This window comes from Brassica napus, chromosome A6 (assembly GCF_020379485.1).
Source record: "Brassica napus cultivar Da-Ae chromosome A6, Da-Ae, whole genome shotgun sequence".
NCBI lineage: Eukaryota > Viridiplantae > Streptophyta > Magnoliopsida > Brassicales > Brassicaceae > Brassica > Brassica napus.
Genome location: NC_063439.1, coordinates 7,900,979 through 7,924,639, shown reverse-complemented (window position 1 = coordinate 7,924,639; position 23,661 = coordinate 7,900,979). Strand labels below are relative to the sequence as shown.

At 35.6% G+C, this 23,661-nt stretch overlaps 2 protein-coding genes across 3 annotated transcripts; one reads left to right on the top strand and one right to left on the bottom strand.

Moving 5' to 3' along the window:
- Positions 1 to 352: 352 nt before the first annotated feature.
- Positions 353 to 6,140, bottom strand: LOC106346978 (respiratory burst oxidase homolog protein E). 2 transcript variants are annotated; one of them, XM_013786461.3, is made up of 14 exons: positions 4,953 to 6,135; positions 4,647 to 4,806; positions 3,809 to 3,857; positions 3,602 to 3,715; positions 3,070 to 3,495; positions 2,406 to 2,789; positions 2,229 to 2,324; positions 2,018 to 2,133; positions 1,759 to 1,932; positions 1,513 to 1,666; positions 1,246 to 1,437; positions 1,016 to 1,144; positions 845 to 923; positions 353 to 712 (listed from the first exon to the last, which is right to left on the bottom strand). In XM_013786461.3, exons 1-14 carry the CDS (start codon positions 5,866 to 5,868, stop codon positions 603 to 605), a joined length of 3,099 nt encoding a protein of 1,032 aa, XP_013641915.2. In that variant the 5' UTR covers positions 5,869 to 6,135; the 3' UTR covers positions 353 to 602. The 2 variants fall into 2 exon arrangements, with proteins under 2 accessions (XP_013641915.2, XP_048638440.1); XM_048782483.1 differs by having other exon boundaries at positions 1,246 to 1,666; positions 4,953 to 6,140.
- Positions 6,141 to 18,731: 12,591 nt separating this feature from the next.
- On the top strand, positions 18,732 to 23,519 carry LOC106346979 (auxin response factor 19). Its single transcript, XM_013786463.3, has 11 exons — positions 18,732 to 19,074; positions 19,343 to 19,455; positions 19,548 to 19,643; positions 19,720 to 19,776; positions 19,883 to 20,038; positions 20,126 to 20,210; positions 20,290 to 20,380; positions 20,457 to 20,956; positions 21,027 to 22,669; positions 22,750 to 22,940; positions 23,026 to 23,519. Exons 1-11 carry the CDS (start codon positions 19,032 to 19,034, stop codon positions 23,207 to 23,209), a joined length of 3,159 nt encoding a protein of 1,052 aa, XP_013641917.2. The 5' UTR covers positions 18,732 to 19,031; the 3' UTR covers positions 23,210 to 23,519.
- Positions 23,520 to 23,661: the final 142 nt, after the last annotated feature.

The window sequence follows — 23,661 nt, the reverse complement described above, 5'->3', positions numbered from 1 at the left end:
GAAACCATACAGAGCAAAACTAAAAGAAAGCTAGAGCATACAAATCGAGTTATAAACCCATAAAAAGCTAAACCATTTCTATTGTGTAAGATTATGAAACTGTGCTGGTGAGTCATTGAGTAATCTTCTATGATCGACTACATGGAGCTTTTATAGTTAAAAACAAATTCCTACTCTTGTAATTGTATGAAAATATAAAGTCATATCGATCATTACTCTCTTCTTCTTGAATGCGTTTGGGTACCAATTTACATAGAAGGCACTTAGTCGATGAAAACTTTCTTGTTTAATATGTTCTTCCTCGGTGACTGCTAATAACTTTGTGGTATTGGAAATTTAAGTCCGCTTATCATTCAGTAAAGAAACTTATATTTGTTGTTATTTTGATCATGCCGTTAGGCCGGTCTATACAAATATGCAGGACAATGTTTCCATGCGACATAGTGAATGTAATCTATTTTGCTAAGTGACTGTGAAGTTAGCATGAGAAGAAAAGAAAAAATAATGGCTGGCTTGATTTTTTTTATTTTTTTTTGAAACTGGCTGGCTTGATTTTCAAGCTCTCACTCAAAAGGGAAAGTGATGATCGTAGCTGACATAAATTAGAAATGCTCTTTATGAAACTCGAACCGTGTGCTTGTTTTCTGACTCATTTCTTGTGCTTGCTTCTTCAACTCCTTTGCCACGGTTGGTATGCCGCAGTAAAACACTCCTGCATCAATAAGATCAATAGTTTTACATATAATGCTTCTTGGCCTTGATATGTATTAGCAAACAAGTTCTATATTTTAATTGCCCAGTGGTATTAATTCATTAGCAGCTGATTGTATAGAGTAGTACTTACCGACTGTTGAATTTGGATGCTTTCTTGCTATGCTACTGAAGACTTCCTTCCAGTTTGGCCTTGCAAAATGTGTTCTCACCTGTTACAATGGATGATGATATATCTTCTTAATGGTTTGGTAACATTGGGACAGTATGTTTTGGTCTGATGATATATTAGAATTTTTCTTACCCGTGTCCCGGATAGAATATCAACTCCATGTTTGGCATGGTTCAAAGCCTGGACCATCTTTATCAGAGTTGATCTTGCATCTCCTTCATCATATACGCTAGTAAGGTAGTTGTGCAACTCAATTTGCTCCTGTTTCACGAGATTAAAAATGAAAAAGGAATTAATATATTAGTATTATCGATCAATTACTACAGGTTAAGTAAGTGGTGATGAATGGAAATGTTTATTACTCTGCAGTCCATGTCTGATATTTCCTCCATTACACCTCTAAACCATTCAACGGATCCAGGCTCCCTTGTGACCCAGTAGAAGTGAGCCTTCACTGCTTTCTTTTTCCCTCCTTGTGTTGAACTTGGAGTTATTGTGGTAAATGAAGATGTATTGCTATTCCAGCTGAAATCTGATTTGCTGAATTCATTGTCCTGCGCCAGAACAAGTAAAGAGATGTTATGTATTTGGTGCAAAAGGTTTCTTCTGGTGCACTGAGTCTGGCTTACTGTTTGTTCTTCTCTTGAGTTGTTCAGTAGATCCTTGAGTATGCTTATGAAAGGAGTAGCTCCTATCCCCAATCCAATTAGGAGCAAGACATCATAACTTCTGTAGTCCTGTGCTGGGGCTCCATATGGACCATCTACTAATAGTTTTGGTTGTCTGTCCAATGCATGATCAATCAACAAGGCGTGTTAATACTAAGTAGTATCTAAATATGTAGTGGGAAGCAAAGGAGGTGTATTGGTATTTACTGTGATGAATCAGTATTGCCATAGGCAGAGAATTTCGATCGGCCAATCACGCATGTTGAAAGATCTTTACCCACTGTTAGAACTCGTTGTAGCTCCTCTGTCCAGTCTCCGAGTGTTCGGATGTGAACACTAAGTTGGTCATCTCCTGGCGCAGAGGTAATAGAAAACGGATGCCTGGAGAAGGTTTAGGTATAACATCTTTATATGTGAAACTGTCGAGATGTTTGCTAAACACTACGAATATGTCATCAGTACTCACCATTCAAATCTAGAGATTGTTGGACACTGCAAGAATATGTATTGACCACTCTTGTACTTAAATCCAGGAGGCTTTGACATGATTAAGCTGAGTACTTCCCCAGGTAACATAGAAACCTGCAGAGATCAAGATTTGGAATATGTTATGTTTTTTGTTTACTCATATACTTTTTTTAACAGGCAGAAGAACTTTCTCAGTGAAGGTGGCTTGCCTTGAGGATTTTGACAGAGTAATGGTTGGACCTACAAGCTCGCAGACTTCGTTCTGCCACGTAGACCACCAGAGGAACCGAGATGTACATCCAAGTCTGTGAGGTTTTAATTTACGTTTTAGTAACATTTTGACCACTTAAGTTTAAGAGCAAAGTGAGATTTAGGTTTCTGCTTACAGTTTTTTGATACCACTTATCAGCGAAGAATAGGAAGGTCCCATGCACAATGAGCATTATGTAGACAACCACTAGAAGGTGATGAGTGTACCAAAAGGCGTTAAAGCCAGTTAACCGATCAAGTGGTGCAGGTAGCCTCACATGGTTTCTCCTGAAATGAGTTGATGCTAATGTGAAGGCGATGGTTGTCAAGATCACCATAGAGATCCCAGTGATTCCTTCTGCACCTGTCATCAGGTCTTTGAATGTAGGCTTAACACCATGGAAGTAAGAAGCGATCAATGCAAAATCTGCTGGACTCGAGTTTATAATCCGTGGAAAATCACACGCCAAATGAGTACCAGCATGAACTAGTATCGCAATCACTATGGCACAAGCAATAATCTGCATCACAGAGAAGCAAAACAGTCTTGATCTCAAGATTTGTATCGATGAAGAGTGAAAGAAGGTTATTTTAAAATATATCATTTTTAAATTTTAATACAATTTATAACTATTTTGAGCTTAATATTAATTACAAAATGCATTTGATTTATAAATAATTTTAATTAATTCAAATACTATTTATTAAACATATGTAATTAATAAAAACATAAATGCATTTTAATTATTTTATTAATCCATGGGCGAAGAATGTGGCGAAATGGAGGGAATATTTTTTTACCTTATGGAAGTTGATGTTATCATCAAAAGGAACAAAAGCTCGAGCGCGTGTAGATCTCAGCCAAGTCAAGGTGTTTCTACAAACAGGTAACAGAACAAGAGCCATGTTGAGCTTGAGAGTCTCTGCAGCTCCTTTAGCAGTGGTTAAACAATAACCCATGACTTTAAACGCAGCTTTGTCTCTGTACTGAAAAAACTTCCAGACGAAGAGAAGGGCCATAACAATGACCCATAATAACAGAACCCATATTCGTTGCCAGTTATCTAGAACCAAACACTGAAGCGTTTGTCTACATTTTCGAACCACATGGCGAGGTCTAATGAGATTCCGTCTTGGTGAACTTATTCCAACGCTTGTCGTGCTAAGCGGTCTACTGTAGTTCATGTATGCATCTCTCTGAAGTAAGAGTGTCTCGAGTTGCCATAACTGATACGACAAAACAAACATGGATAGTATGTGAAGGTAAAAGACTGCATTATCTCTGCTAATTATTATTATTATTATTATTATTATTATATATTATCTAGTTTACCTCAATGTATCCAAGATTCTCTGGATCGAGTTCTTCCATGATCAGAGATGCGTACTCTTCTGCTTGTTCCTTGAGTTTTGCTAACTTGTTTGCGGATGCGCTTAGCATTAGAAGCTGTGTTGCAAAGTATAAACGTTATTCTATGATCTTTTGATTGTTGTAATAGTAACTCATGTGTTTGCATTAATATGTTATAAAAGAAATTACTTCTTTGATTTCTTGACTAGTGATCCTCCCGTCTTCATTGCTGTCAACCCTGGTGACAAAACACTGAGAACTTCAAAAACTATAGCAGAATTAATGAAAAAAAATAATATTTGAAGCATATATCACAACCAAAGTTTTTTTTTTGTTTTGTCAAAGCAGAAAAATGGGAAAGTTAGTTGAACTAAATGTTTGGTAAAATTATGGAAAAAAAACGCAAAACCATTTTCTGATTTGGTGGATTTAAGAGTCATGGCCTATTGTTTATCTCACTTGCAAGAAAACTAAATGCGGGAAACAGCTAAAAAGAGGAAACTTCTTTTTGAAAATCTGTTGAAAGTTTGTTTTACTGGACCAAGTAAACCACAGCCCATTAGTCAAACTCGCTTAATGCTTTTCACCGTTGATTGCGTGAGCTAACAGATCCAACGGCTAATAACACCACGTGATTTAAATGATTCATCTAACATATCCAATTGCATTTGCGCATCTTATTGCAACATATCTTTAATTTATGCTTAATAATTCCCTAAAATGTAGAAAATTACTGTGAAATTACGGTAGGCTCTCACTAAAGAGATAACAATCTCCAATCAAAGAGTGATGGTTGAGCTAATTACTTTCTTTATTTAACAAAATTTACTCAATTGGATATTAACACACACAAAAACCTAAATTACAGATAAACATTATCGTCAATCATTAAAGTCATCAGCTAATTAAGTGAACTTGGATCAAACCCATTTGTTTTCTTGTGCTTTTTTTATTTTTTCAAATTGCAATGCGTCATTCCCGCAAAAGTTAATAAACGTAAAGACAAACACAAGAGAAAGAAACGTACATATCGAAGAAGATTTGAAGACGCGCGTCGAAGCTTTGATCAGATATCTGTAACCAGAAGTCGTGAAGTTCATCTCTCGTTATCTTCTCCAGCTTCTGTCTTCTTCTTCTAGCCAAAGCATCGAACACACTAACCGCGAACTCCTTCGAATCCTTCATCCCTTTATTTTTATCAAATTTAAAAAAAAAAAAAAATCTTAAGTACTTTTTGTTCCGACATCTAAACATGTCTTTGTTCCGACATCTAAACGGGTTTTGTTTATATGTAATAGATTCTTTTAATTTGTGGGTTTAATATTTAACTTACCAACGCACTCTCCGAAATCTTCTCGCGCAAGCAACCCTTCTTTAGAAAGCGTTTCGAATCGTTTCTCAACTTTCTTCCACATCTGATCGCAATCGCAATCGCAATCACGATTACAATCGCAGCTGTTTCCTTTCGTTGTTTTGTTGATGAACTGTAATCCCTTAAGCGCTCTCTTTGCGCTCGACGTTGATCGTTGTAGAATTGCGTTTTCCCTCCGTCTATCCCTCGCGGACATGATCGGCGTCTCTGCCCCCGCCGCCCCCTGACGCTCCACATCTCTAGAAGCCGTCGAGTCCGACCTCAGTAACCTCCCAATCGTCTTCCGAATCCTCGAAGACGCCGTCGATAGACTCCTCGTTAACCTCCCCGTCGTCTCCGTCGCCGCCGGCTGACGTTCCAAATCTCTCTCCCGGGAGGCTGAAGAAGTCGTCGTTCTCGTCGAGTCCGACCTTAGTAACCTCCCGAACGTCTTATGGATCCTCGAAGGCGTCGTGGATAGACTCCTCGTTAACCTTCCCGTATCCGTCGTGGAGACTGAAGAAGTCGTTGGTCTCATTGAATCCGACCTAAGTAACCTCCCGAAGGTCTGCCTGATCCTCGTCGGCGTCGTGGAAAGACTCCTCGTTAGCCTTCCCGAGACGTTCACCGATCTCGGCTGAGAATCAGACGTGGCCTCCGACATTCCGCAGACGACGATGGAGTCGTCGCCGTTGAGCTCCAGAGTCACCTCCACGAGCTCTCTTTCCCAGCTGCTTCCGCTTCCAGAGTCTCCATCACGAGTCAAACCGTTGAGAAAAACCGGCAGCATTGCGCCGCCGGTGGATGGTGACGGTCTTAGCTCCACACCGTCGTCGTAACCATCTCCGCCGTGACTGAAACTAGATTGCGTTGAGAAACTCAGAGGCGATAACTTCATTAATCAACCACCTACGCAAATATAAGATTTATATTAAATTAAATTTATATATCTCCTCTTTTATTTTCACCGATGGCCATGGAAGAAGAGACAAGAAGGTGAGAAAACAAAAGAAAATAATGTAGAAGAAGAATGTGTAAAGAACAATAAAAGAGAGAGAAAATCAGAAAACAAGAGAGGCACTTCTCAACCGATCGATACAAACAATTACACACAATTTTCAACGCTTAGTTTTTCTTTTTTGTGTGTGTGTGTGTGTGGCCAAGTCGTGTTTCACAGTTGTTGTTTGCCTTTCTTCTTCTTGATTTTTAATTTAACTTTTAATTTGTATGTGTGTATCTTTTTTCCTATCTACTTAAACTAATCACCTCTACTAATTATCAAATATTATTGTTGCGAAAGATATAAAGATTAGTTGTTGTTGTTTACCATTAAAAAAAACTGGATGGGAATATATTAATATTGGGTTATGGTCTAACGTATGTGATTAATTCACAATATCTTAGTTCATGTGTTTCGCCGCCAAAGTTAATGCCAAGAACATTAACTATTACCACTAATCAATCAGTAATCTTTATTGCTATGATCATAATCGGTATTAGTGACATTTGTGGGCAGTGTACCTTAATGAATATGCAAAGGGAAAGAATTGTTGTCTGATCCGCTGGCATAAACTCAGGATGTTACGACACGTCGAAACTTGAAGACAGCTTTATATTGCCCTAACTTTAATTAATATGGATATATTAAGGGAGAAGGCAGAGAGTGGGAGACAAGAATACGTAATTAGTTTATACGCTATATATAAATTTTTAGGTATTTAAAAAAAAAAATGAACTGGCGAAGAAGAAGAAGGTGGTCAAAGAGATGTGTAGTGTAATGTAATGAACGGAGACCAGAGCATATATATACATAAAGGGGATTGAAGGAACAGAAACTTCTGGTTCGTGTTTAGTGATTATTAAACCTAAATGCTACGCTTTGTCGCAAAGCAGTACATAGCCAATGTTGTACGTCCAAAGTTTTGAGTACCTCCTCCTCTTCTAGAATCTCTCTTTCCTTTGTTACCTATTTTCAGGTTGTTTTATGGGCTGTATGGGCCATTGTAGTGTCTACCGTCTATTAAGAGATCAGGCCAAGGTTTCGACCATTGGTCATGCTTCTATCATTTAGCATTTTAGTCGGTTTCGGAATTTCTGGTATAGTCAAACTATTTGTTCCATGATTTTAGAATAGTCTATGATGTTGGAGTAAGAGTCTTGGGAATGTACTCGGGTTAGGTGTAATTTGGTTAAATATTATTCTTCGCCACTATTAGATTGTAAAATTATTTCAGTTTATAGATTTCGCAATTTACCTCGTTTAAATGGCAAATAACCAAATATAGGACTAATCCATGAGACTATGAAAACATGTGAAATGGATAGCTACGAAACTCTTTAAATTTTTCTCTTTATAAGAACATCTCTTGGGAGTTTTAAAATAATATTCTGATAGATTTTAAGAAAAACAAAACGTTCTAACGTGGTGATGAATAACAACAAAATGTAGCAACATGGTAATAGTCACACATTGCGCACGGATATTTACATTAATTAAGAAGAGTTTAATATGGTAGAACTAATACAGAAATATTGATAGCACTCGTAGCAGCCAGCAACGTGCATTCCACTCATGTTGAAATCCATGTTAGACTAGGCCACGGCTCTTTCTATGTGTATTCTTCCTCCATTAATAATTATAAATCGCATTGGCTGACAATATCAATTTATATGACAAGGAATATGATAGATGTGCTTTGTTTCCTTTATAACTTGTTAAACTATTTCAAGTACTATTCTGGTAGTTGCAATCTCTACATCATACATATCTCACTAATTTATGTATGTGAATCTGAAAAAGAAAGATCTATACCTTTTAATTAAGAAGGAGAATCTAAAAAAAAAAGAACTGATATAAGAAGACAGAATCAAAGCTTAGGACAAACATATTTATATATATTACCATGACAATACTTAAATTTGAATATATATCAGGACTAGAGTATACGCTTAAGGTTTAACAGATATAAAATAAATTCACTTTTAGTTTCCTAATTGCTCTGACTTCTGAGGCTTGAGTTCTAAAATAAGGAAGTTAGGAGACTATAGTTTAGCTGATGTTGTGCGTGTCTGGAAATGCTTCTACGTACTAGCCAGAAGAAATGCGCATTAGTTTACTTTGTATTTATGATGAAGCTATAACCCTACTATTGCTGATTCACATTACAGATTATGGTGTATGTATTGATAATATATTTTCTATCATATCTCAGAAATAAACATCATCAAGGGTCCTGTAGCGGCCAAAGTGTGGGATCTTCTCCCAGCATCTTGCGTTCCGTCGAGAAGCTCCTGTCACTCAATGGAGGATTTGCTCAAGGCGTGCACCGGGATGGTAAATCTCCCTCCCCTTGGACTGTCTAATCCCTTGTACCCTTGGATATTTTGGGTCTTGTGGACTAGTAGAAATCAATTACTGTTCGAAGACAAGTCTTTCTCGGAAGCAGACATGGTGCTAAAGGCTATAAAGAATGCAAAGGAGTGGCAGTCAGCTACTCAAAAGCCGGAAAAACCTACTGCTTCACCTAAAGACTCTAACTCTCCGACCAACCTTTCCCACACTACGGTAACTGCCTCTCCTCTTCTCAGATGCGGCTTGGAACAGTTCCAGTTGTGCTGGTGGTTTGGGATGGGTGATAAAAAGCTCATCAGGGAACATCATCCTTCAAGGAAGCTCAACAAGAAGATATGTGGCTTCAGCACTTGCTGCAGAAGCTCTGGCTTTAAAAGAAGGACTCTCAAAGGCTATTTTGGCTGGACTAAAAGACATTGTCTGTTCATCAGACTCTCGATGTCTAATCCAATTGCTCACAGGAAACAAGTCTGTGACTGCCCTCAAAGGGATCTTCCATGACATTTACGTGTTGAACCGATCCCTTAACTCTATTTCCTATCGCTTTGTAGCTCGTAGTTGTAATGTGCAAGCAGACGAACTTGCCAAAAACTCTCTGTTTTTTTTGTCATGCAGTTCTTTAGGAACTAGAAACTCTGTTGTTTAAAGTTTTAATGAAATGGAATGGTTTGATAAAAAAGAAAAAAAAAAAAAGACATCATCAAGGAGTTCGTTAAATTGTCAAATATTAGGATGGGCCTAAAATAAATTGGAATTGAGAAATAGAAGAGACTCGCGTGCTATACTATTGATATATGTAGTGGGCTAATTTAGCAATACCGCTTGGGCTTTTGGGGGTCGAAAAACGTCGCAGCTAGTTAAAAAGTGTGTGTTCTGTGTGATTTTGGTGCGTTATCTAAAGTATAAAGCGTGTTTTAAGGAATTTTGATTTAGGGTGATAAAAGTCAAACTTGGTTTCAAAAAGGTAGTATAAACTAGTAAAAGCTGTTCTTATCTTATCGCACATGAGCCTTGATGTCCATAAAGAGTTGTGACATTTGATTTAACATGAGTGGGGAGGGAATAAAAAGGAGGGTAATTCATTTTTGCTTCCGGCACGTTAACAGATACGTTCCACAGTTCTATTCGGTGTTGGATGCTGAAACGTGTCTTCGTCTTTACGTATATTACCGTCCGATGAATCTATCAATATGACGGCATCTATAGACAATATTTGAAGAATAAACCTAACCGGTGAAACAAATTACTACAAAATTCTTCAAACAAAGTATTTTATGATAACAAATTTTATTTTAAAAGAATAGTTCGGTAAGTGCGTACAGTTTTGAAGTGGTAATTAAAAGAACTTAATGTGGAAAAATGTTATCCAATATATATATAAATGTAAGATGGGGGAAATAATAAAAATTTAGCAACAAAAAAAATATCCAAGGAAATTAGGAAAAACAAGATACCTGGTGACTGGGACCTTAGTGGTCCGTATTAACCCAGGTTCTAAAAATCGGTCTAGACGGCAACTCGGTTCTATCCGAAATAATTTTCTTAAAATCTGATTTATAATGATTTATATGATTCAAATTGGTTTAAACAATTCTAAATCAATTAAAATTGGTTAAAATCGATCTAAAATTATTTATATATGTTAAATAAGCAATAATATTATTACAAACCTACAAATTTGTCTATTTTCTTCTGTTTTGTATATTTAACTTTGATAATTCATTACAATAATTTTATAATTAAATTTAAAAACAAAAATATGTCTTATAAATGTATAAAATATATAAAATAAATCAATAATTTGCTAACATCTAGGCCTCGCCTAGATCCCGAATAATCCGCCTAGTCGCTAGTCCCTATAAAGCGCCTAGCTACCGCCTAGCGATTTTTAAAACATTGGTATTAACCAACAACATATGATCTAATCCATTTACGAACGTAGTTCTCATCCGACTTGAACCTATGTCAACGCCATTTAAACCAGATCAAACCTGTGCAGTTATCAAATACAAATAGAAAACGACTAATTTCAACGATTCTTAATTCTTGAAATTTCTAGAGTAAATGGTGCTGTAGTGCCTATAGATGATTCAGTCCCACCAAGTGACCAAGACAAGTTTTAAGTTTTGGTTGGAGTCTCCAATTACAAACCACATATGAAAGGCAGAAATAATAACATATTTGACTGCTATCACATACTTAATCGAGCTGAAAAGCAACAAGTTCAACGGATATGATAATAATTTATTTGATTGTTATAAATTTTTCTACGCAATCGAACAGCAATACTTGTAACTCGCTTGTAGCGCTAGGCACTCCAATATATTTTGTTTTATCTACCAGACTTTGCATAATTTAGAGTATGTTTATACTTTACAGTTAAATCGAACATGTAGGTTTTGGCGACTGCAACCATGATTGAATATCGATTGTTAGCCGTCTTTTTTCATATGTAGTCTTATTCGAAATATAGGGTCGTATACCACATTTTTGTATGTGTTTATACTTTTAGAAGTTTCGGGATTGAAGCATAAAGCAGACAAGAATACAAGAACATTTAATGTAATATCTAGTTTCTAGTTAACAGAGATAGATGAAGCTCTAAGCAAATGTTGAGGGGACCGCGAAACGACGACACCTTGGTCGGTGAATCTCTCTATCTATCAACAAAAAAATTCAAGATCGAAGAACTGTCATATCCTTGTCTCGCCCCTGAATTCCATATAGTTCTAGGTTTGATTGTGGTGAAATTAGCGTTTTATGACCGATAATTAAATATAGAACACACGTTGCTTCATTAAGAAAAATGTTAGCTATATGGATTAGCTATGAAAAATACTTAATCACAAAAATTAAAAATGAAGTTATTTATAATAAAAATTTAACATGTACGAAAACTTCAAAACATAAATCATTAGAGAGAATATATCCCCTTCCGTTTTAAATCAATTGTCGTTCAAGAATTTTACACATAAATAAAAAAAAAATTATTTAAAATTTTAAGTTTTCCCTTGTTTGACCATTACATTTGTGTTGAATTTATTTCTTTCTTAGTTTATTAGGAACAAAAGAGATAAATCAATAAAAATTTGCACTAAAATCATAAAAAACACGTATTTTGCAATGAAAATTTTATGCTATATGATACTTAATTTAAAACAGAGAGAATATTATAGTACATAGATTTTTTTCATTGAAAAACTCAAATAAAAGAGTCAAAAATATGAAAAGTGTGTAGTTGAGAATGAAAAATAAAAAAGAGAGATAAGTAGATTTTCTAGTTATATCAACTGAATTAAATAGCACAAAAAATTATTATGTTTTAAAAAATATCGTATAATAAATAGTTAGATATAACTTAACCAATCAAAAATAAATTTATTTAATTTGACTGGTCAAACTATATTCAGTAAATATAAAAGTTACCTAGAAATATGAAAACTATTTACATTTTGAAACAAAAAACTTTTCCTAAAACTACGTACGATATGAAACGGAGGGAGTAATGTTTTTTTAGCACAAGAAAAAAGATACATTAATAAGATTAATTAAATGAGATTAATTAATGCTGAGTATGATTCGATTAATTTAGCGATAGATTAGACGAGAGTTACAAAATTGATAGTGATTAAACAAAAAAAGAAAAGGAGGGGGAGCGGAAAGAGAGGCATGTCGAGTGATGGCATGTAAGAACCTAACATGGGATCATTCCAATTGCATTTCCAACGCCACCAGCTGTGGAATTTCATTATACCGAATCATTCTGTTTGCTCTTATGTCCTCAATCACAAAGCAATACATACACACAATATCATTAGCATATATATATGTTTGGTTTTCTGTCTACACGTCCCAATTCCCATGCATGTTTTTTCTTCTTTACAAACTGTTTTGTTTTCTCCAAAATGTGAAAGTTTTGCTTTCAAAAAAAAGAAGTGAAAGTTTGGAGAGCTGACTCGTTATCTCCATGTTTTTTTTATAAAGGCCATCATTATCTCCATGTTTTGATCAAAATAAATGGTGGATCTATGAAACATATGCTGCCATTGATTGGTAATGCTGTACCAACGTGAATAGGATGTATTGTCTTTTGTGTAATTATTCAGTTGAACGAAAAAAAAAGTCATACAAAAGATTGATCTTTCTAATTTTTCACATATACTAAAAAAACATAAATATTTATATTTTTAATTTGTTTTTCAATAAAGGTTCAACCATTAATGTTTTTACCTTTTAATTTATATTAAAAAATTAATAAAATATATTAATAAAAGTGTAAAACATCAATTTTGAAATACAAAAAAAGGTTTAAATCATTATTTTTTTAAACACGGAGGGAGTTAGCATATGTTATTCCACTACATTTATTTGATTGTCCCGTCATCGCTAACTACTTTTACTTGCATTGTTACTTTTTACTTTTAGAACACTTCCAATTGTTAGAAACTATGAAGGTTTCTAAAAAAAATATTAGTATTAAAATTAGTTTTTATATTTTATTTTATTTAAACTAATTAATCATCTATTTGAATGATATGTGTTTTTCTAGTATCTCATAGTTTCTTAAAAACTCATAACAAAGAAATTTTGCTCATTTTCCCTCTTAATTTCATTTTTTTTTCTTTTTCTTCAAATACTAAGAACTCATCGTAATACTACCATTGGAAGTGTTCTTATGGCCTTATCTCGTATCCTAAGAAAAAGTACATCTTTTTCTTTTTCTCTTCTTCATCTTTTAGTCATCGATAGTCTAATATTCGAGTCTAAATGCCTAATATCGCTGAAATATCACCTTACTAAAAGCATGAGCTACCCGTGTCCAAAACAAGTGTTTATTTGTTCTCTAAATAACAATAACAATAACTGTAATTATATTTAAAAGCCCAACTTTGTTTGAGAGTTTATGTTTAATTTAGACTCTCTCAAAAAGCTACTCTTTTTATTTATTTTTCTTTAGATTGATGTCTAAATTTAATTTGTATATCAATTATGTGGGAAAAAACCCCAAGAAACCTGTTTACGTTTATACAATGAGAAATCAATGTATATGTTAGTATATATTTATTTACATTCATATGTTGTCGTACTACTCGTACATACTTCATATCACCATTGAAAATAGTATTTTGAACTCACGAGAAAGATGACCACAAATTCGTGTAAACAGTTATTTGATTTTCTATCCAAAGATAAATTCAAAGGTAACTATGAAAAAGAAGGATTGATTTCTTTAATGTGTGTTGTCATGTCTTATACTTTGAGGTGCACTGCACCGAATCACAAGCCATGTGAATTATGCATATGCAGCAGCACTATACAACACCAATTTGTAATATCAATCGATCGAGATGGTCATTCGATCAACTATATATATATATATGAACATAATTTTTTTGATCAAATATTTTCCATTTCGAATTTGTTGATTATTCTGTTTTAGATTGCGGACTATTCTAATTCTGCAATACTACACCTGCAAGTCTTTTTGTTATTGTGAACTAGGAGTATACTATTTATTATAATTTGGACCGATTGTCCTTTCTATCATACATGGGTACAATGACAAGAGAGGAAAGGGAAAGTAAGAAAAATAAATGGAGAAAAAGGAACAACGTGTAATGTTGATAGTAAGATTCTCCGTTGATTGATGACTGTGAGAAAGAAAGAAGTAGTTGCGTCTTGTCGCATAATCGTCGCTTTAACTAATGTTGGTTCCCACATACTCTAAACCTACTTCCATTGGTTGTATTGTCCTTATAGTTGGTTGCAAATTTGTTGAATACGTGTCATTCTTATAAAGATCAAAATAACTATATTGAATCAATCGTTTGAATTCATGTACATGTTATCATTGTGCATGTGTTCCATAGTGATTAGTGTATACACTATATGTTAAGCAGTAATGGGGATCTATAATTTACGGAGTTGGTAAAAGTTATCATACGGAAAAGAGGGTTTAGCTTGGTGTGCGATAAAGAAACATAGCGTTTGATTTGTATTCTCATGAATATACTCACAGTAATGCAGTTTGTACCTCAGTTTATTTAACGGATTCACTTATGTTTCACAACATCGTTCTTTACAGTTTAAGTTAATGATTTTCAGTTGAAGTTATTGGAATGTGAGAGATGTTTTTTTTATAAGTGAGAAAGAATCCGAAAAGTTTGCTATTTATCTCTATACCTCAAAATATTGAATAGAGCAGTGAGTATAAGGTAGAGTGGTATATCTATTAAGGGATATATGTATCCCACATTGGAAAATCAATGGGACATTAAGTAATATATAAAGGGTTAGGGCCAATCCACTAATTGCCAATTGGTTTTGAGTTGGAAGCCCATAATAAACCCGAATCTAACAATATCATCCCATATGTAACTAAGAAAATATGTTTACCCATCTCAACTATGTGGATGACTTAAGCCAATATCAGCTGGTGTCATAATACTGAACATTAATTATAGTCTTTCAAAAGAAAAAGTGTACATGTTCGATCAAAAGCTTTTTGTACGATTAATTAAAGGGTATTCATATATATACGATATCGAGATATATATTATCACGGTGGTAAAGAAGATAGAAGATTAAACCCTAAACAGTTACGTAATAATTTTCTCGAAAATATTCAGTTGCGATCTCTTCCTTACGCCGACAGATCACGGTGAGACGCAGAACAAATTTGGAGTGGCCACGAACATCTTAGATTCTTAAGTAAAATAAAAGCATATTTAACTACACAAAACAAGAAGTTTACGGTACATTAAGCAGTGGAAATATATAATATCCTAGGTTTTGTAATTTACTATAAGATAGAGTTTAGCATAAACGTATACACACGCTAAATGTATATGCATCAATAAGTGACATACATGTGCAGCTGTCTCTAGATATGTAGAAGCTGTCTGGGTTTGACCAATCTCTCTATAATTTTTATCCCTCATCATGTAATACTCATTACCAGCAGCCACATGTTTTTTGTCTAAATAATATTACAAACAATATTCTCGAATATTACACAACATAATTGTTCACATAATTTAACAGTGGTAGCCTACACACCCATGCATACATATGTATATGGAAAACGACTATAAAAATAATGTTTTTAAAAGACTATAAAATATTAGTTTTTCGTGAACGAAAATGATATTTACTACTTGACAACGCTTGAATGGGAAATGTGCATTGATGTTGATTTCTATTGCGTAATGTACAGTGTTTTGACACGATATGTCTCGTGCGCTTAGAGCATCTCTTAATGTATACTGATGAAAACAAATAAATGGCTCTAAAACTTAATTATCTATGAAAATGATATACAAAATAGATACTAATACTGTTTATAGAATCTATGGTTTTTATAAGTGGTTTAAATTAATGTTATATACGAGTCTTTCCACATATTGTGTGAATTAGTCTTAGCTTTGGTACGTGATAATAAAAATTAAGTAGTGACGTTGTAAGAACATACTATTTTACTTGTACTGCTGGATTAAGTTAGTGAGCAAACAAGATATTTAAGATCGTCTAAAATCCGGTTTACAGAAAATAGAATATTGTTGGTTGGGAAATATAAGAACAAATGAGGGAGAGAGAGTGTCGTTACAAAGAGGAGAAGGGACACAGAGTCACACACTCACTCAAAAGCAAAACCATTTTGGTTAAACCGAAAGACTCGGTCGGAGTCTAGAGCCTGTCTCTTCCAACATCGTCTGCCACACCTCACGTGCATGCTCACCTCCACTCACGTGCACATACATTTCTTTAATGTTTTAAACAAAAAACAAAAACAAAAACATAAAACTATACTATATATTGACCCTTTTGTAATTGTAAATTAAAATGCAGGGAGGAATTGGGGAATTCATATATTTTAAAGAGAAAAACCAAGTTTTATTTATACGGTGAGTACGATAAAATACATGCAATTTCGATGTGAGGAAAGTTTCCTGAATGCATATTTATATTAATGTATCGTATAGAGGCAAAAGTCAAAAGTGTAAAGTAAAAAAGGTGATACACCTAGAATTTAATCTAAACAATGATTGAGTGTTATTAAGATGGTTAATTCGTTTTGATGAGGAGTGGTTTCTAAACACATCAATTGTTACGTACATATGCACTCCACGCGCAGAAAATATTGACCCAAAAGGGAAAACAACCTAAAGCATGCCTACTCTCATCCTTGTTGTCTTGTTGAGATTTACCTTTTTGGTGCCATATCTTTTGAGCTTTTCATCCTATACATTTGTTTTATGACTAATCTCTGGTATTATTTGTCTAATAACCTCTATACGTTGAACACTATATGAGGTCTTCTAGTTTTGCTTAATGTCTAGCTAGTGTTGTCACATATCATACGTTTTCACTGAAAGGTTACCACTTAAATTCTTTATTTCAAGCTCGAACCGGCTTTATTTTATTGTGTTATGTCAAAACGCTGATTAACAGGGATACCTGGATTCTTTTTGTTATACGATATTCGAATATTTGGCAAACTAAAAGAGATTTTAAACGATACTAGGTGTATAAATTGGCAATCAGCTTCAGAATATATATTGACATAAAACCAGTAGAGAATATTTCCTTTAGAAAAAGAGTCAGAGTTGTCCACGAAACATATTTAATTATTCCAAAATCAAATTCCCATTTATCTAAACATAGAATAAGTTAAAGTCTCAGACTCAGTACTTAATAAGTAAATACATAGATAACAATTAGGTTGAAACCTCCCCCACTACATAGATATATTCTCAAAACAGGCAAAACAGAATAAAAAGAGAAATTAAATTACCTGTTTTTATCCACTTTTTTTTCAACTCCTACCTGTTTTTATCAACTAAAATACATGTTTACCAAGGAAAAAAAAGTTGAACCATATGAAAACCAGACAATGTTCTCTATTATTAATTCGATAAGAAAGATGACGTTGAAACGAAAATTGCTTTACTAGATTTATATATACACGTAGAGAGCTGAAAGTAAGGAACTACTCTACTCATGTCCAGATGAATTGTAAAGCACTTCAAACATAATAAAATAAAACTTTATATTATAAAAAAATCTCAGAGAAGATTAATAATTTAGTTCCCTGAAAATTTTAATTATTACACATGAAGTTTAGCTTTAATTGGAGTATAATGATGTCCGTAGCTCTGTAAACATGTGAAGGTCTCCTCCTTTTGCGGCTAGTGGGTGCTCCATTGCGTATCAAAAGGAATATTATTATAATCTTAATAAACAAATTTAAAATACTACTTTATGAGTTGATTATAAATAATTAATTACAAGGTTGGTTCATGACTCGTTCTTTTTCTCGCATTATACGGACATAGCTCTGTTCTTTTCATGAACGCTGATCGCAGCGTCAGCGTCAGAAAAAACAGACTACGACGGAGCCAAACTTGACGGAACCGAAGACTAAAATGGCCGCTACTGAAATTTCTGATACACAAAACTGAGACGCAGCGGCAAGACGCGATAACGAAATTGGACGCTGTAAATATAGGCGACAGTCGCATCACCTTTTTCAGCCGCTGCGGCAAGCTGTGATAATCAAAATCACTTACAAAATTGTTCATCTTGTCTTTGTGACGTTGAATTCTTTGCCGCTACCGCTAGTTAGGAGCGGCTATCAAAAGAACACGGCTCATGTCTCATTTTGGACCAATCCATATAAATAAACAGTGATTATATGTGTTGTTCAAAAAAAAACAGTGATTATATGTATAGATACACATTACAATTTATGACAAATAACAAAATATGAGATGAGCTTTAAGGTCTTTTTCGTTTAATAATAATAAAAAACATTTTATTTGGTGAAACTTTTCTTTCTATTAGTTATTTATTTGTGGTAAAAAATTTATTAGTTATTTAGTAACAAAGAATCTGTGTATGAAGAAAAAGTGGGACATCTTTTCTTCTAAAAAAGAGTTTATATTTGTTTACGGTTTGATTATTTAATATTAAAAGTTTACTTGATTCGGCTTACATTTCTCGATCCGCCGAACCTAATCCTCAGTTTTATCAAACATATCCTGTTACTAGATACTTTAACACGATCTCTAAATGTATTGAAGCTTCTCATGTTTTAATCCGACATACAAAAATACATCCTGCACTACAAATTTCCACATCATTAAAATATACTGAAAATTACAGTTGTAAATCGAAAGAGGGAAAATTAACAGATTTTTATAAAACCGTGGACTATCCAACAACATTAATTAAAATCTGAAGAAGATAAAATAAAAATAAAAAAATGATTAGTAAGAAAATAAAAAAAGATGGGACCGAGAAGAGGAAGACATCAAGTGGGGGGTGCCACGTCAAAGGGCATAAGAAAAGATTTCATCTTTCCGCATGTATCCGATCCCAATCGGCTTAAAATCTCAAATCGCAAAAAAAAAAAAAAAAACGAAAACAAAAACAAAAAGAAAGAAAGAAAAGAAAACACTTGAGAATCTGAAAAACACCCAAAAAGAAAGGTTTTAAAAGCTTTTTAAGAGCTTAAATCTTTGCTCAAAGTGAAGTATTTAGCAGAAGAATGATCCTTTGTTTGAAAATCATTATTTAGTTTCTTCTTCTTGTGCTCTCTTCTCTTTCTACCCCTTTTTAGAGCAAATACAGATTTGTTGAAGAACTCTGTTTCCTTGAAACAACAAAAGAAGAAGAAAAGACAATTTATTTTCTTTTTTTGGGCAACCATGAAGGCTCCATCTAATGGATTTCATCCCAATCCAGCAGAAGGTACGACCCTTTTAATCATTCTCAAGCTTTCTGGATTTGGAGTTCATCAAAGTTTCTGCATTTCATCTCTTCAAAAATTGGATTCTATTATGGAGTTAGTCAGCAGAAAGGCACAAATCGAGTTCGTTTCACTGTATTTAATACAGTGGTTGTTGTTACATAAATGCCGCAAATTTTTTGATTAAAGCTTCAGACTTTTACATTGAATATACGCAAAACATTTTTTTTTAAAAAATTGCTGTTTTTTTTGGTTGGGTGTGATGAACAGGAGAGAAGAAAGCAATCAATTCTCAGCTATGGCACGCTTGTGCTGGCCCTCTTGTTTCATTGCCTCCTGTCGGAAGTCTTGTTGTTTACTTCCCTCAAGGACATAGCGAGCAAGTATGGTTCCAAACGCAATTCTTTAGCGTTTGAAACAATTGATCCAAGTAATAATGATATATATATGTATGACCAATGGACTCTTTTTTCAGGTTGCAGCATCTATGCAGAAGCAAACTGATTTTATACCAAACTACCCAAATCTTCCTTCTAAGCTCATTTGCTTGCTTCATAGTGTTACTTTACATGTAAGCCCCTCTTTTGTCTAAAAACTTGTGAATCAAAATCAAAGAAAGGAGAAGAACTAATCATGATCTGAATCAGGCTGATACCGAGACCGATGAAGTCTATGCACAAATGACTCTTCAACCTGTTAGTAAGGTCTGAATCTTCACCCTCCATCACTTTTTAACCTGTGATGTCTCGGTTAAGATTTAAAAAAACTTTAAAAGTTAACCTTGCTTGATCACTCAAAATGTGTGTTCAGTATGACAGAGAAGCACTCCTAGCGTCTGATATGGGTCTGAAGATAAACAGACAACCTACTGAGTTTTTCTGCAAGACACTGACAGCGAGTGACACCAGCACTCACGGTGGATTCTCTGTACCACGTCGTGCTGCTGAGAAAATATTCCCTCCTCTTGTATGTCTCTCTGTTCTGATCAAAGCATCTCTCAAACTGTTTTGTTTCATTTTTTTTTGCTAAAACTTCTGAGGATGCTTCAAACAGGATTTCTCAATGCAACCCCCTGCACAAGAGATTGTAGCTAAAGATTTACATGATACAACATGGACCTTTAGACATATCTATCGAGGTATAAATCATCTCAAGATTGGTTTATACTGTCAAAACTTCAAGTCTGATTTGTTTCCTTTGCTGTAATCTGATCTCAGGCCAACCAAAAAGACACTTGCTTACCACTGGTTGGAGCGTTTTTGTCAGCACAAAGAGACTATTCGCTGGGGATTCAGTTTTGTTTGTAAGGTATACGAGTTCATACTAACACTAAGCAGAAAATGGACTTTATTTTTCTCATTAGAGGTTTTAAACTGTGTTGCAGGGATGAGAAATCACAGCTGACGTTGGGTATAAGACGTGCAAACAGACAAACGCCGACTCTTTCCTCATCGGTCATATCCAGCGACAGTATGCACATTGGGATTCTAGCAGCTGCAGCTCATGCCAATGCCAACAGCAGCCCTTTCACCATCTTCTTCAACCCAAGAGCGAGTCCTTCAGAGTTTGTAGTTCCTCTAGCCAAGTACAACAAAGCGTTGTACGCTCAGGTATCTCTTGGCATGAGATTCCGGATGATGTTTGAGACAGAGGACTGTGGGGTTCGGAGATACATGGGTACAGTCACCGGTATTAGTGATCTTGACCCTGTCAGATGGAAAGGCTCCCAATGGCGTAACCTTCAGGTGGGGTGGGATGAATCAACGGCTGGAGATAGGCCAAGCCGAGTCTCCATCTGGGAGATTGAACCTGTTATAACTCCGTTTTACATATGCCCTCCTCCATTTTTCAGACCTAAGTACCCGAGACAACCAGGGATGCCAGGTAAAGCTCACTTCCAAATGTATACTTTCATCTATCTCTCAGACACTCTCATTGAGTTTTTATGTTGCAGATGATGAGTTGGACATGGAGAACGCTTTCAAAAGAGCAATGCCTTGGATGGGAGAAGAGTTTGGGATGAAAGACGCTCAGAGTTCGATGTTTCCTGGTTTAAGCCTGGTTCAGTGGATGAGTATGCAGCAGAACAACCCATTGTCCGCTGGTGCTGCTGCTACTACTCAGCTACCGTCGTCTTATAACCTACCTAACAATTTTGCTCCCAACGACCATTCAAAGCTGTTGAACTTCCAAACCCCAAACCTCTCTCCGGCGAATACTCAGTTCAACAAACCGAACATGGTTAGCCATATCAGTCAACAGATGCAAGCACAACCAGCCATGGTGCAATCTCAACAACAACAACAACAACAGATGCAGCAACAAGTACAGATGTCACATCAACAGCTGCAGCAGCAACATCATCAGCATCAGCAGCAAGGGGGTTATAACACAGGTTCTGTAAACAATGGCGTGAGTGTTGTTTCTAACCAAGTCTCTTGTCAGAATCAGTCTGCTGGTTTTACTCAGTCTCAGCTTCAGCAGCAGTCAATGCTCTCTAACGGTGCTAAAATGACCCATCAGAACATAGTCTCCGCTGGGAATAAAGGCTCGTCTCAAATGACAGCGCAAGAATTGCAGTTTCAGCAGCAACTGGAGTTGCACAACAGTACCCAGTTATTGAGAAACCAGCAGGAACAGTCGTCTATGCATTCACTACAACAAAATCCTCAGCAACTCCAGATGCAACAACAACAATCAAAACCAAACCCCTCACAACAGCTTCAGATGCAGCTACTACAGAAACTACAGCAACAGCAGCAGTCAACTCCTCCTCCGGGAAGCTCGTCCTTACAGCCACAGTTATCGTCGTTGCAACAGACACAAAGCCATCAACTGCAACAGCTTCTGTCGTCTCAGAATCAACAGCCCTTGCCACAGAGTAATAATAACGGCTTCATGCAGCCTCCACAGATTCAGGCGAGTCATCATCAGCAACAAGGATACATGAATAATAACAAGCCTATTGTAAGATCACAATCTGGTCACATAGATGGAGAAGCTCCTTCTTGTTCAACCTCTCCATCCGCTAATAACACCGGACATGATAATGTTTCACCGACAAACTTCCTGAGCAGAAATCAACAACAAGGACAAGCAGTATCTGTACCTGCATCTGATCCAGTCCAACAAGGTATGGTGAATCTGAAGAGCGCTGGTGAACAGTACAAGTTTAAAGGCGCAGTAACAGATCAAATCGATGTAACCACAGCGGGAACAACATACTGTCCTGACGTTGTTGTTGGCCCTGGACAGCAGCAGCAACAGACTTTCCCATTACCATCATTCGGTTTTGATGGAGACCTCCAACAATCTCAGCATCCAAGAAACAACTTAGCTTTCGCTGGTAATCTCGAAGCTGTGAATCCTGATGCTCTCTATTCTCAAAAGGACTTTCAGAACTTAGTAGTACCAAACTATGGCAATGCGCCAAGAGACATCGAGACAGAGCTATCCAGTGCTTCTCAGTCATTTGGTATTCCCAGCATTCCCTTTAAGTCCGGAGGTTCAAATGAGATAGGTGGCATCAACGATTCAGGGATTATGAACGGTGGAATCTGGCCCAATCAGGCTCAACGAATGCGAACATATACAAAGGTTAGAACACTTTCTCTCACTCTCAAATCAAAGATCTATTCTAGTTGCAACTGAGTGTTTTGTAACGCAAAAAATTATAGGTTCAAAAACGAGGGTCAGTGGGAAGATCAATAGATGTTACCCGTTATAGCGGCTACGAGGAGCTCAGGAATGACTTGGCGAGAATGTTTGGCATCGAAGGACAGCTTGAGGACCCACAAATCTCTGACTGGAAACTCGTCTACACAGATCATGAAAACGATATATTGCTTGTTGGTGATGATCCTTGGGAGTAAGTTCCAGACCAAACTCTCTCTGAATCAGTCAAAAATATTTCAGACATTCTGATTATTCTTGTCTGTTTTCTATTTCTTCAGGGAATTTGTGAACTGCGTGCAAAACATAAAGATACTGTCATCAGCAGAAGTGCAGCAAATGAGCTTAGACGGAGACCTTGCAGCTATCCCAACCACAAACCAAGCGTGCAGTGAAACAGACAGCGGAAATGCTTGGAAAGTACACTACGAAGACACATCTGCTGCAGCTTCATTCAACAGGTAGAGAAGAAAAAGATGCAAATACATCAAAAAGATGCAGATAGTACAGCTTTTTTTTGTGTGTGTATGTACTGCAAACAACAAAACTGAGAAGAAGAAAAGGAAGGATGCTGCAAGAGGTATATATAGATTTTTATAGGACAGTGATTTGATTTTTCATTCTAACTTTAATGTTGTTGTTGTCTTTCTCTTGTTTCCTTATTTTATGCAACCTGTGAACTAAGGACAAAGTCTACTTAAAAGTCTCTCTACAGATACTTTAATGTAATGTAACTAAAACAATCATCGTATTCAGTAATTATTATCCTTTGCTCCTCTCTCTCTCTCTCTCTCTCTCTCTCTCTCTCTCTGCTACTCAGAGAAATGTTCAACCCTGAAGTAGAAGAAACCAAAACAAAAGATTTGATCACGTGGGAAACAAGGACAAGGAAAAGCAGTCTCAGAGTTTCAGCTGAG